This window comes from Capra hircus, chromosome 3 (genome assembly GCF_001704415.2).
Source record: "Capra hircus breed San Clemente chromosome 3, ASM170441v1, whole genome shotgun sequence".
Taxonomy (NCBI): domain Eukaryota; kingdom Metazoa; phylum Chordata; class Mammalia; order Artiodactyla; family Bovidae; genus Capra; species Capra hircus.
Window position 1 is genome coordinate 20,260,808 of NC_030810.1, and position 13,372 is coordinate 20,274,179.

The window sequence follows — 13,372 nt, forward strand, 5'->3', positions numbered from 1 at the left end:
GCAGTGTGGGCCAGGCAGAGGCGCGGCCTAGTCCCGCCCTCGGGGCAGCCTACGTGACCCTAGGCGCGTGCATCTTTTACGCGGGAGTTCGGCAAACCAGCGGTGTGCAGTGTACAAGCTCCACGGTAGGACACGCTGTGTGGCCCCACGTTCCGCAGGATGTTCGTGGGCAATCCACTCATCACCGTCCTGCGGAACGGATGGTGCAGCCTCCTAGCTCAGGCTTCCACTCCTCAGCTTCTTTCTGGAGGTAGGGGCGGGGTCCACCACGCGCGTGATGCTGAACGCCCGGCCCCCGCCACTCCTCTGGGAGGAGCTTCCTCATCACTGCCAGGCTTAAGTCCCTGCATCAAGCGCAGGCGTGTTTCTCCTGCTGCCCACCTATCCCGGAAGCTGAGGCTCACTTGGTGGCTAGCAGGGCTAGCTGGGAAGCCATACCACCCTCTTACCCTCTGTGCCGAGGTGAGTCTCTCCTCTGCTGCCCTATTTCTTTGGCGCAGTGGAGATGGCCTCGAACCTTTACTCCAGATGTGTCCGCCCCCTTGTTTGGAGCGAAGAGCAAATGGAGGCGGCCACACTTGGTTTCGGATTTGCGCTTCCTCTTATTCTCTAAATGATCTTGGATAAGTCCTCAGTTTCTCAGGCCCTCAGTTTTCTCAGCGGTAAAATCAGTTCCTACATCAGAACTGTAGCAAGAGTTAAGTGAGATAAAGCTCTTAAAAGCTACATGCACCGATTGTAGGTTTTGGTTGCCATCTTCCTTTTTTGTTTGCCCATCGACACGGTTTTTCCAGGAAATCTGGCTTTCTCATGGAATCGCAGATTCCATAGGAATTATGAAATTAATAAAACCTGACGTGGCAAGAGGGGCGTGGGTTCGCAAGCTTTGGGAGCTGCCTTGGGTTTGGGAAAGCCAGGGCATGTTTCTGTTTTGCCCGAGTGCTCTTTCAGACTGAAATCTGAACCTTCACCGAATGGGGTTATTATTAATTAACTCTTTCCTTCAGCCTGTCCATACTCAGGGCTGCATGACCTCCCTTAGAAGAGTCTTGAGGGTTCTGGTCAGTCTTGTTACTGCCCCCAAGGTCTCAGATTTCTTATCTGTAATACAAGAGCAATGCCTAATGGAATAATTTTTTTTTTTAATCGGAGATGGTAAAGTGCTTTGTTATTTTCCAGAAATCGTTGTTTCCAGGTTGTCTAAGAAGTAAAGAAAGAAGGTGATGGAGGCAGTGACTTTCTCAGATGCACCTCCAGCTGTCAAGATCTCCCCTGTTTGCCTGTGTGTGGGGTAGGGGAAATGGGAAGCAGGCACTGTAGCAGCTACCAGGTTAGACAAATGACAGACCCTGACCTTGAGGAGTACTTAAATTTCTGAGGGAAAATGAGCACACAAATGCAGTGTTGTGCACAGCTGTCAGTACATGGGAGGAGCCAGAAATTTAAAGCTAGCTGAAGGGTGAGCTGCAGTTAGCCAGCCAAAGGTGGAACTTGTGCAGAAGGGAAGTGTGCAGAGGCCTGGAGTCAAGTATGGTGGCTGCTTCTGCAGAGTCTGGAATATGTTGTCTGAAGTGAAGAGGTGGAGAGATGGGGGAGGTGGGAGCCAGGTTATAAAGGGTATTACTAAGGAGTCTGGACTTTACCCCGGTGGTAGGAGAGAACTACTGGAAGAGAGCCTGGGAGTCACATGGTCAGATTTGGGGACTGCTTTGTCGGGGAGAGGGGCCTCACTGGATCAGAACAATCCCTGGTTCTGGGAAGGGTGGTCACAGCTGGAGCAGTGGCCCTGGAGGTGGATATGGATGGGTTGGGTAAAGATTTAAAGAGTATATATTTTAAAATTCTTTTCACATACATCAAGAAGTCCAGAGAGTGGTATTGCAGTCTTAGGTGTTACATTACAGTTTAGAGCAAACAGTATCTTTTAAAAAATATTTACAAGTATTACAGGATTTTTAACCCAGCCAGATAGACCAAATCTTGGCCACTGTTTCATATTTAAGGTGGCTTTCCGTGCTGGCGTCAAAGTTCAGGAGAAGCTATAATCCTCTTCCCATTACCTGTCAAAACCCTAATCTTATAATACTCAGAAATGCCTCAAACAAACTGAAATACTTTAGACGGCTTTTGTAAGACCCCCATGGATTATACTGTGAACGTGTGGTCTGGTTTGCTTTCACGCTTGTCATCCAAGGCCTTGAGTCCTGGGAAGACAGAGTGTATAGAACAAAGAACATGGTCAGGCGCTGTGCAGAGGACTTTAGGCATAATATCTCTTCAAAATAGAGGAGCTGAGATTCAAACCCAGGTCTGTGCAACTCCAGAACTTAAACTATTTCCTCGTGCTCTGTTGTTGGGTTTGATAAGTTTAGTTTTGGATATGTTAAGTCTCATACCTATAGGATATACTGGTGGAAATGTCCAGAGGGAGGTGAATATATAGAATTGGGGTGGGAAGAATTAGTGATTAAAGTCATCACTGAAGCTTAACTAGGGAGCGAGATGGGACTGAGGACAGAACCCTGCTGCTGCTGCTAAGTCGCTTCAGTCGTGTCCAACTCTGTGTGACCCCATAGACAGCAGCCCACCAGGCTCCGCCGTCCCTGGGATTCTCCAGGCAAAAACAGTGGAGTGGGTTGCCATTTCCTTCTCCAATGCATGAAAGTGAAAAGTCAAAGTGATGTCGCTCAGTCGTGTCTGACCCTCAGCGACCCCATGGACTGCAGCCCACCAGGCTCCTCTGTCCATGGGATTTTCCAGGCAAGAGTACTGGAGTGGGGTGCCATTGCCTTCTCCGAACCCTGAGGCACACCAGGATTTTTTGTGGGGGAAGGTGGCAGAGAGGGAAGGCCTATGCAGCCAGGGAACACTCATGTGAAGACTGCTGCTTCTTCCTGTGTTTTCAAGTTTCTTGCATCCTGGCAGCAACTATAGAGCACTTCTCTGAGAAGGGAAGACTAAGCCCCAGAGAGGAGGAACCTAGGCACTGACCTGGGATTAATAAAACCTGAGTCCTGATACTGCCCTCACCCGCCCCCCTATACACTCAGCTTCTCTTTCTTTCCCACCTTGAACCTCTCCCAAAATAACATGGGGGTGTCTGAATGCTGCTAGAGGTCCAGCTAGGCAGATGCTGACAAGCTCAGAGCCTTTTAACACAGGGCTAGGCTGAAAGGCTGATGCCCAGGCAGAAGATAAGGAAGTCAGGAGCTGGCAGAGGATGACTTCCTGTCCTCTGACAGAGAAGCACATCTATCTTCTGCCTTCCATCTGTCCTTTGGAGCGTTTGTTCTTTGAAGATCTGTGTTTACTGTTTCTACCTCTGATCCCTGCCCCCCAAGCCTTAGCCTTTTTGGTTTTCAGTTTCACCTGCAAAAGAAAGGGGAGAGGCAAGCTTCAGGTTTCTTCTTCCTTTTCCCCCAGACCAGGTTTTTGTTCACACTCTCAGCCTAGGTGTAATTTCAGAGCCAACCCTTGTGTTCTGAGAAATCTGGCAGAGGCCAAGAGGCCGCAGGTTGAAGATCAAGCCCAGGAAACCAGCCACAGTCCCTGGTAGCAGCTGGCAAGCTAGTTCCTCCTGTGAAGTACAGACATGTTTGCCTGATCCTGGATAGTTTGTGTCCCTGAGAAGTTTGGTAACAGAGAGTATTGCCCTCAGTGGTCCATGGTTTGCTGCCCAAATTGAACTGTTTTTATTTTAGCAGAAAGAGTGGTCTCCAAAAGGGGTGTGTGGGTGTGTGTGTGGGTGGGGGTGTGTGTGTGTGTGTGTGTGTGGTGTGTGTGTGTGTGTGTGTGTGTGTGTGTGTGCGCGCGCGCGCGCGCATGCGTGCGTGCTTAGTCAGGTCTGGCTCTGCTACCCCGTAGACTGTAGCCCCCCAGGCTCCTCTATCCATGGAATTTTCCAGGAAAGAATACTGGAATGGTTTGCCATTTCCTACTCCAGGGGATTTTCCTGACCCAGGGATCAAACCTGCAGTTCTTTTTTAATCTAAAAACTAAGATACTTCCCTTATAAGAGCCCACTCGGCCTCGTAGCACGGCTGCTCAGACCTCTGTGAGAGGCACTCAGTCTCTGTAGTGCTAACAGTCTCCTGGAACGTTCATCTCATCCTTCGATTCTGTCTGTCACCTGGTCTCCCTTTGTCTCATAAAGGCCTTTGCTTACTTACACTGCCTGAGACCTCATGTAGTCAAGGTTGAGTACTTCTGGGGAGCCACCTCGCCTTTCTTTTTAGGTTTAAGAGCTCTTTAACCAGACCCTTAGCCTGGTGAAAGGAAGGGCAGCCAGACTGGTGGTCCTGTTAGTGTTTGTCTGGGAGTTACTGGCTTTGGTTGGTTCTGGGCGCCCTGTCTCAGCTGCCTTTGCTCCCAGGCATATACACATGACCCAGTATCTGTTCTCTTGTCATCTCTGTGCCCCCTTCCTCCCATGTTTTACAGGAGGCTTGACCAGTCTCCCCAACAGCAACACTGACCCTCACACCATTTTCTTCCTTCTGTGTTTCAAGGACAATGGCGGCTTCCTGTATCCTCCTACATACTGGGCAGAAGATGCCCCTGATTGGACTGGGCACCTGGAAGAGCGACCCTGGCCAGGTGAGGGATGGGGGCAGAAGAAGGGGGTTCTTGCCCCTCTTCTAGGGAAAAGGCACTATTTGGGAGAGGGTCCTTGTGTTTTCTCTATCACCCCCATTCCTATACTTCACATTTGATAGTGATAAGCCTGGAGGGCGGTGGGAAGAAACAAGGGAAGAAGGGACCCATAATGAGCTCTAGGCTTCCCCAACTGATCCAGAGCAGTGGTTAAGGGACCCAGCAGGGCCTCAAGCATAGGAAGCAGCCCGTTCCCTGATGATCTGCACTGAGTGCTGTGGAGATGTGGGACTCCTTTGTGCCTGACATTGGGCTGACCCCTGAGGTACCATTTATCACCCTGTGCTGTGATCGTGTCTTCCGTTGCACATTTGGTTCCTTACACACAGCAGGTTGTTGTTATTCAGTTGCTGAGTCCTGGTCAACTCTTTGCAACCTCTTGGACTGCAGCATGCCAGGCTTTCCTGTCCTTCACCATCTCCTTGAGCTTGCTCAGACTCATGGCCATTGAGTCGGTGATGCCATCCAACCATCTCATCCTCTGTCATCACCTTCTCCTCCTGCCATCCCAGTATCAGGGTCTTTTCCAATGAGTCGACTCTTTGCATCACGTGGCCAAATTACCTGAACTTCAGCCTCAGCATCAGTCCCTCCAATGAGTATTCAGGATTGATTTCCTTTAGAATTGACTGATTTGGTCTCCTTGCAGCCCAAGAGACTCTCAGGAGTCTTCTCCAACACCACAGTTCAAAAGCATCAATTCTTCAGTGTTCAGCCTTCTTTATGGTCCGACTCACATCCATACATGACTACTGAAAAAGCCATAGCTTTGACTAGACAGACCTTTGTTGGCAAACTAATGTCTCTGCTTTTTAGTACACTGTCTAGGTTGTCATAGCTGTTCTTCCAAGGAGCAAGCGTCTTTTAATTTCATGGCTGCAATCACCATCTGCAGTGATTTTAGAGCCCAAGAAAATAAATTCTGTCACTGTTTCCATTGTTTCCCCGTCTATTTGCCATGAAGTGATGAGACTGAATGCCATGATCTTAGTTTTCGGAATGTTGAGTTTTAAGCCAGCTTTTTCACTCTCCTCTTTCACCTTCATCAAGAAGCTCTTTAGTTCCTCTTCGCTTTCTGCCCTAAGGATGGTGTCATCTGCACTATTGATATTTCTCCTGGCAATCTGGATTCCAGCTTGTGCTTCACCCAGCTGGGCATTTTGCATGATGTACTCTGCATATAAGTTAAATAAGCACAGTGGCAATATGCAGCCTGATACAGGGTGACAATATATAGCCAGATACGCACAGCAGTATCAGGGTTTAAAGAACAACTCAGTCAACTGTTTATACCAAAGGTCAGCAGACTGTTTCTTAAAGGACGAGGTAGTTAATAATTTAGATTTTGTCAGACAACTTGCAAAATGCAGGTGGTTATGTACTTATATAACTATTTAAAAATATAAAACTTGTTCTTAGCTCAAGGGCTGAAAAAAAAACAAAAGGCAGCTGCTAGCTGAACTTTAGTAACCCTGGTATAGACCTTCCAGCCCAGGGGGGCCTGGGAATGAAAACTTGCTTTCCTAGATGGACACAGGTAGAGACTCAGCTGCCACCTGTGGTGGAGCAGCTCCCACCTGGGTGTCCCTTGTTCTTGGAATCTGAGTCAGAGTTGAGAGAAGTTTGGGAGGAACTCTGACAGGGATAGTGGCCTCTTTTGTCTGGGATTTAGGCTGGGATTGGTGGCGTGGTTGAATGAACCCTGTCTGCCTTTTCTCCCTTTGCTTTCCTTCCTACAGCTGCCTAGAGTCTGGTGCTGTAGGCAGACACTGACACTGCCTGTGACAAGCCCAGGAGCTAGATGAAGGCTGAGGGTGGAGGCCAGAGCCAGGGCCAAGATGGGGTCAGGGATGGAGGAGTGGGAAATGGGATGGAGCAGCGTCGGTGATAAGGGCACATGTCTGGATAGTAACTGCACCTAAATGGGGATCTTGAGTTGCAGGGGGCCTAACGCCCTTGGATCTGCTCCTAATGCCATGTTTCTAGTCTGGTTTTTAACAGATTGACTGACCCATCAACCTCCTTGGTGCCTGCTTTATTCTCTTCTGGTGGGGGACTCTGGGCCCAGCTTCCATCTCACTTTTCCACCTTCCTTAGTTTTCTCTTCTCCCTCCCTCACCTCTTCTGCTTGTCTGAGCCATGGTCTACATGGCTTCCCCTTTAAATATGTACATATTTTTAAAATGGAATTTAGCTTTATATATATATGTGATTTTTTAATTTACATTTTCTGGGCTGCACTGGGTCTTTGCTGCGCACAGACTGTCTCTAGCTGCAGCGCAGTGAGCGGGGACTGCTCTCTAGTTATGGTGCATGGGCTTCTCATTGCAGTGGCTTCTCTTATTGTGCAGCATGGGCTCTAGTCTCCCCAGCTCAGTAGCTGCAATGCACAGGCTTAGTTGCTCCGTGGCATGTAGAATCTTCCTGGACCAGGGGTGGAACCCATGTCCCCTGCTTTGGCAGGTGGATTCTTAACCACTGGACCACCAGGGAAGTCGCCCATGACTTCTAAGCATCTGTCTCCATGTGGCCTTGCTCTAGGAACTACTTACCTGTGTATCACATTTTCCTAACTAGCTCCTCAGGGTTGGGACCTATCTCCATGACTATACTTCTGCTTTCTGTCCTATCAATGTGTCCATCCGTCTTCTGAGCATCTAGCAGGGAGCATATTGTTAGTTTTTGTTGGGCCCTGCTGAGATCGCTTGGATAGGAAGGAACCTTGGAAGTTAGTGGGGGGGAGGAAGAAGGGTTTGGGGTCTCCACAGAGACTTCTGGTCCCCAAGACTGGAGCCATCTTCTATCTTCTCACTTCCATTGTGTGGATGACTACAGTGGTAAATTCCTGCCCCCTCCCCCCATCAGTGACCCTCAGGAGGGCAGTTTCTGGTCCAGACCAACAACGTTAAAACTTTTGCTTTTCTCACCTGGCAGGTTAAAGCAGCTATTAAGTATGCCCTCAGTGTAGGCTACCGCCACATTGACTGCGCTGCTATCTATGGCAATGAGACTGAAATCGGGGAAGCCCTGAAGGAGAATGTGGGACCTGGCAAGGTGAGGACTGGGGCTACAGAGAGGTGGGGTGAGAAGACTCAGAGGCTGGGGCTAAGGGCTGACTAGAGGGATCTGGCATCAGCTTCCTTCTAATTCTTCTCCCAAAGGTGAGGATGGGCAAGACTGGGTGCCCTTGGCTGTTCTCACTGTGGACTCTGTCCCCTGTCCCAGTTGGTGCCTCGGGAGGAGCTCTTTGTGACTTCCAAGCTGTGGAACACAAAGCACCACCCCGAGGATGTGGAGCCCGCCCTGCGGAAGACACTTGCTGACCTGCAGCTGGAGTATCTGGACCTGTACCTGATGCACTGGCCTTACGCCTTTGAGTGAGCCTTGCCAGGGTCTTCATCTAGGAATTGGGCTGGGGGAGTCGTGTTAGTAACTTTTTGTAAGTTATAGGAGCAGAACAAGAGAGGAGCACTCAGTCTTTTCTGCTACAGTCTAGCTACAGAAAAAAGGAGTGCCACTTCACATGGCATGTATCCTAGGGTATATACAGATGAGTCCTCCTGCTGCCTTTTACATTGGAGAAATGTTCTAGCATTTGCTGCGTTCGGCCTTGGGGTTGCAGTAGAGTAAGCTCCCACAGAGGGTGTGGGAGGAGATGACCATAGCTCCATGCTCTGTACTTGAAGAAGACTGTAGGCGCCTACAGTACACTTTCCCGAGGCAGGGCAGAGGGAGTTAAGGATGACTTCCCAGAGGGGAGGGGATATAATCTGTGCCTAGGAAGGAGAGAGGGGGGATGGGCATTCCATATGGAGTTAACACTTGGATCAGGACCTGGAAAGGTGAAAAACCATGCTTATTTCTCATTCTTGGCCCTCTACCCTTTCTGGGCTTCGATAATGGGATATAGAATGGCTGGACAGGCAGGTAGACAGGAGCCTACATGCCCATACCTGGGCGGCTGTCTTTCACTCAGGCGAGGAGACAGCCCCTTCCCTAAGAATGCTGATGGGACTATACGCTATGACTCCACCCACTACAAGGAGACCTGGAGGGCTCTGGAGGCACTCGTGGCTAAGGGGCTGGTGCGGGCTCTGGGCCTGTCCAACTTCAACAGTCGGCAGATTGACGATGTGCTCAGCGTGGCCTCTGTGCGCCCAGCTGTCCTACAGGTGAGCACAGCAAAGCAGATCAGTTGGTTTGGGGATGGTGTGCATGTATGTGTGTGCGTGCATGTGTGTAAATGAACATGAGTGGGCAGATGATGAGTTTACTTCAGGAAATAGCTAGAAAGTTGTCAGAAGTGTTGGTGCAGAAATCCTCTGAAGTGTGGGAAAAGAATGAAATAGACAATGGAAAACTGTCTAGAGAGTGAGAAAAGCAGAGTGAGGGGAAGTGGGGGGTCAGCGATTCAGGGCTGGTCAGAACGTGTATGTCCGGGTGGGGCCAGCAAGCCAGCTGCGGCCACCCCGTAGTGATAGGTTGTTTCTTGGTTTAGGTGGAATGCCACCCATACCTGGCTCAGAATGAGCTGATTGCCCACTGCCAAGCACGAGGCCTGGAGGTGACTGCTTACAGCCCTCTGGGCTCCTCTGATCGTGCGTGGCGTGATCCTGAGGAGCCTGTCCTGCTTAAGGAGCCAGTGGTCCTGGCACTGGCTGAAAAGCATGGTCGGTCTCCAGCTCAGATCTTGCTCAGGTATGAGCAGTCTTAGGCAAAGACAATCAGGATAGGGAGAGGGCTCCTGGGCTGGGAGGCACGGGTTGAGGGGTTCCAAATGCCTGAATGAGGCTGAGAATCTTGCTGTGTTATCTCGGGAGAGGCCATTCTGAGGCTTGTTCCCTCTTCCAGTGGGGCTTGGGGGCTCTAGGAGCTCAGAGAAGACTGCATGGAGGACAAAATGCTCATGAGTACTAACTGTTTCATTTACTTCCATCCCCTACTTAGGTGGCAGGTCCAGCGGAAAGTGAGCTGCATCCCCAAGAGTGTCACGCCTTCCCGCATCCTTGAGAACATCCAGGTACTTGATGTGTCTGTCCTGTCTTCTTTAGCCCACTGGGACACAGTCTGACCCTGACTCTGGCTAAAAAGGCAGTGGTCTGGAACCCCAAATTCCACTCACGAAAGTGGCTTTCCTGACCCCGACCTTCCATTCTCAGGTGTTTGACTTCACCTTTAGCCCAGAGGAGATGAAGCAGCTGGATGCCCTGAATAAAAATTTGCGATTCATTGTGCCCATGCTTACGGTGAGTGTGTATCACCCCCCAGAATCAGGGAATGTGAGATTCGGGGCAGGATTCTGGCCCAAGTCTGGCCTCCATATTGCTGAATAGAGGCTTGGCAGGATGGTATTGTTGGTAGGATTGCTGTCCTGGACACAGTGGGCTGTTTTTTATTTATTGAGCTCCCAGAAGTAATCTGGTTCAGGGATAAGGCATTTAGCCTGTGAGTTCCAGTCCTAACTCTCAATACCTTGTAACCTAGAGCAAGTGATTTAACTTCTCTATGCTTTAGCTTCCTTTGTGTAAAATGATCCCAGTTCCTGACACGTAACAATTTCTCAGTATAAATGGGGCATTCTCAACCTTGTTAGAAAGAGAAATAAATAGTTCCTTATCCCAGCTAAGATAGAGTCAGCCATGTACCAGGCTGTGGGTTTGGTGCTGGAATGCTTTTGGTACCGTGTGGCATTCTCTGAGGCTAGGTCCCTGTCACTGACATCTGTCATAGTGCTGTACACAGGTGAAGCTGTTCAGGAAGATTCTTGGGAAAAGATGTCCTGGAATGTCTAACTAGGAGGACGGGCAGGGTGCGGGAATGTCACCTCCTGCTAATGGAGTCATCTGTCTGTCTTTCCAGGTGGATGGGAAGAGGGTCCCAAGAGATGCAGGGCACCCTCTGTACCCCTTCAATGACCCATATTGAGACCACAGCTTCCTGGCTTCCTTTTCATCTCTCCACAGAAAGGAGTTAATAAAGCCCTTGGAGTATCCATCCATGCTACTTGCTTGTCTTATTGTCTGGTCAGACTTGGTATGGAAATTGTTTCTCATTGGGATGCTAGGTGTTACCTGCCCTGAGCCCAAACCCCCTTACTTTCTTGGTTCTGGAGAAACAAGCATGTAGCTGAATTCCATTTCCACTTTCATAGTTCAGTTCAATTCAGTCGCTCAGTCATGTCTGACTCAGTCGCTCAGTTGTGTCTGACTCTTTGCGACCCTATGAACCACAGCACACCAGGCCTCCCTGTCCATCACCAACTCCCAGAGTCCACCCAAACTCATGTCCATTGTGTCGGTGATACCATCCAACCATCTCATCCTCCGTCGTCCCCTTCTTCTGCCCTCAACCTTTCCCACCATCAGGGCCTTTTCAAATGAGTCAGCTCTTCGCATCAGGTGGCCAAAGTATTAGAGTTTCAGCTTCAACATCAGGCCCTCCAATGAACACCCGGGACTGATCTCCTTTAGGATGGACTGGTTGGATCTCCTTAGTCCAAGGGACTCTCAAGAGTCTTCTCCAACACCACACTTCAAAAGCATCAATTCTTCGGCGCTCAGCTTTCTTCACAGTCCAACTCTCACATCCATACATGACCACTGGAAAAACCATAGCCTTGATTAGACGGACTTTTGTTGGCAAAGTAATGTCTCTGCTTTTTAATATGCTGTCTAGGTTGGTCATAAGTTTCACGTGAAGCTGTGAAGCTCGCTCAGTTGTGTCCGACTCTTTGCAACCCCATGGACTGTATGTAGCCTACCAGGCTCCTCTGTCCGTGGGATTCTCCAGGCAAGAATACTGGAGTGGGTTGCCATTTCCTTCTCCAGGAGATCTTCCCAACCCAGGGATCAAACCGGGGTCTCCCACATTGTAGGCAGATGCTTTACCATCTGAGCCACCAGGGAAGCTCAGACTTTCATAAGTTAGATATATTAGTGGAGTATCGCCATCTAGTGGCATCTATTAGCACTGCATGCCGCCCCAGAGTAGCCTTTGTGAGAATAATAAAAATTTGTCACTTAGGGACGGAGATCCGAGTCCTGTGGTTTCTTGGCTCTGCTGGGCATGGGTCTTGAGTTCCCACACCCTGCCCCTCCTCCTAATTAGTGCCTAGATTTAGGAATTCAGTTCAGTTCAGTCGTGTCCGACTCTGCGACCCCATGAATCACAGCACGCCAGGCCTCCCTGTCCATCACCAACCCCCAGAGTTCACTCACACTGCCATCCAGCCATCTCATCCTCTGTTGTCCCCTTGTCCTCCTGCCCCCAATCCCTCCCAGCATCAGAGTCTTTTCCAATGCGTTAACTCTTCGCATGAGATGGCCAAAGTACTGGAGTTTCAACTTTAGCATCATTCCTTCCAATGAACATCCAGGACTGATGTCCTTTAGAATGGACTGGTTGGATCTTCTTGCAGTCCAGGGGACTCTCGAGTAAATTCTGAAGTTTGGGAGGCCCAGCCTGGAGAATCAGGACAAAGGCTTTTTCTCTCAGACACTATAGTCACTGTGCATAGGCTACCCGAGGGTGGCAGAGTCAGCACTGAAGCTTGTCACTTGGACCTGAGGTCCTATCTTATATAATTTATGGTCCCACCAGAGACTTCTGAGATTTTAGGAGGGTTTTTGGAAAAACCCTCTAAACTCCAATCATACAAAACTCAGTTTTCTAGTTGAACCATTGCTCTTCATTCAGAAGATATTAATGGAGTCCTTATATGGGTTAGACACAAATGCTTAGGCCCTGGGGATATAGCTATAACTAAGACACAGGTCCCTGCAGTTTACTTGAGACGGACTAAGTAATTGCATAATTAGTTTAATTACAGTTGGGAGAAGTGCTGTGAAAAAGCACAGAGCAAGAAGCCTACTGATTTAATTGGCTAAGATCTGAAGGATGAGTAGGGAATAATTTGTTAAAAGAGGTGAGAGTGGTAATAGTCTTCCATGCAAATTGGATAGCTTGGGGGAAAACTTTGTAACTGGAGGAAGCTATTGGAAAAACCTAAAGAAGTCTTCTGTGACAAACTGAAAACAAGGCGGGGGTGATGGGGTGTGTGGAATGGTATGAAATAATGCTGAAATAAGATAGGGACCTGATGCCGGAAAGCCTAGGAGACTGGGTTAAGATTTTAGGTTTTTTAATCCTGAATGCAGCAGGAAGCTATGGAGGAGTTTTGAGCAGGAATAAGATGGCATGATTTGTATCTTAGAAATACAGCACGGCTGCTCTTGCCTTCTGAGATGGCCCATGCTCTGTGGAATGTTTCTCTTTAAATATATCCCCTTCTTGTCTATCAAAAAAAGAAGAAGAAGAAGAAGAAGAAATAACAGCACTAGAGCAGTGGGGAAAATGGATTAGTAAAAAGTTGTTGGAGGCATGTTGCAAGTTAGTCTTTTTTTTTTTTTTTTTATGAATAGTATAGTCAAAGCTATGGTTTTTCCAGTAGTCATGTATGGATATGAGAGTTGGTCCATAAAGAAGGCTGAGCACTGAAGAACTGATGCTTTCAAACTGTGGTGCTAAAGAAGACTTGAGAGTCCCTTGGACAGCAAGGAGACCAAACCAGTCAAGCCTAAAGGAAATCAACCCTGAATTTTCATTGGAAGGACTGGTGCTGAAACTGAAGCTCCAAAATTTTGACCACCTGATGCGAAGAGCCGACTCATTGGAAAAGACCCTGATGCTGGGAAAGATTGAGGGCAAAAGGAGAAGGGGG

The 13,372-nt window shown here is 48.9% G+C and overlaps 1 protein-coding gene across 3 annotated transcripts; it reads left to right on the top strand.

The window, feature by feature from the left end:
- Positions 21-10,656, top strand: AKR1A1 (aldo-keto reductase family 1 member A1). 3 transcript variants are annotated; one of them, XM_018043619.1, is made up of 10 exons: positions 309-462; positions 1,180-1,330; positions 4,509-4,596; positions 7,588-7,707; positions 7,879-8,030; positions 8,630-8,825; positions 9,152-9,351; positions 9,601-9,673; positions 9,813-9,899; positions 10,513-10,656. In XM_018043619.1, exons 3-10 carry the CDS (start codon positions 4,513-4,515, stop codon positions 10,576-10,578), a joined length of 978 nt encoding a protein of 325 aa, XP_017899108.1. In that variant the 5' UTR covers positions 309-462; positions 1,180-1,330; positions 4,509-4,512; the 3' UTR covers positions 10,579-10,656. The 3 variants fall into 3 exon arrangements, with proteins under 3 accessions (XP_017899110.1, XP_017899108.1, XP_017899105.1); XM_018043621.1 differs by lacking the exons at positions 309-462; positions 1,180-1,330 and adding an exon at positions 21-125; XM_018043616.1 differs by lacking the exon at positions 1,180-1,330.

Coding starts and splice junctions, on each gene's coding strand:
- AKR1A1 (XM_018043621.1), top strand. CDS start 4,513: ATGGCGGCTTCCTGTATCCTCCTACATACTGGGCAGAAGATGCCCCTG. Junction 4,597..7,587: donor GGAAGAGCGACCCTGGCCAG/GTGAGGGATGGG, acceptor CTCACCTGGCAG/GTTAAAGCAGCTATTAAGTA. Junction 8,031..8,629: donor CACTGGCCTTACGCCTTTGA/GTGAGCCTTGCC, acceptor TCTTTCACTCAG/GCGAGGAGACAGCCCCTTCC.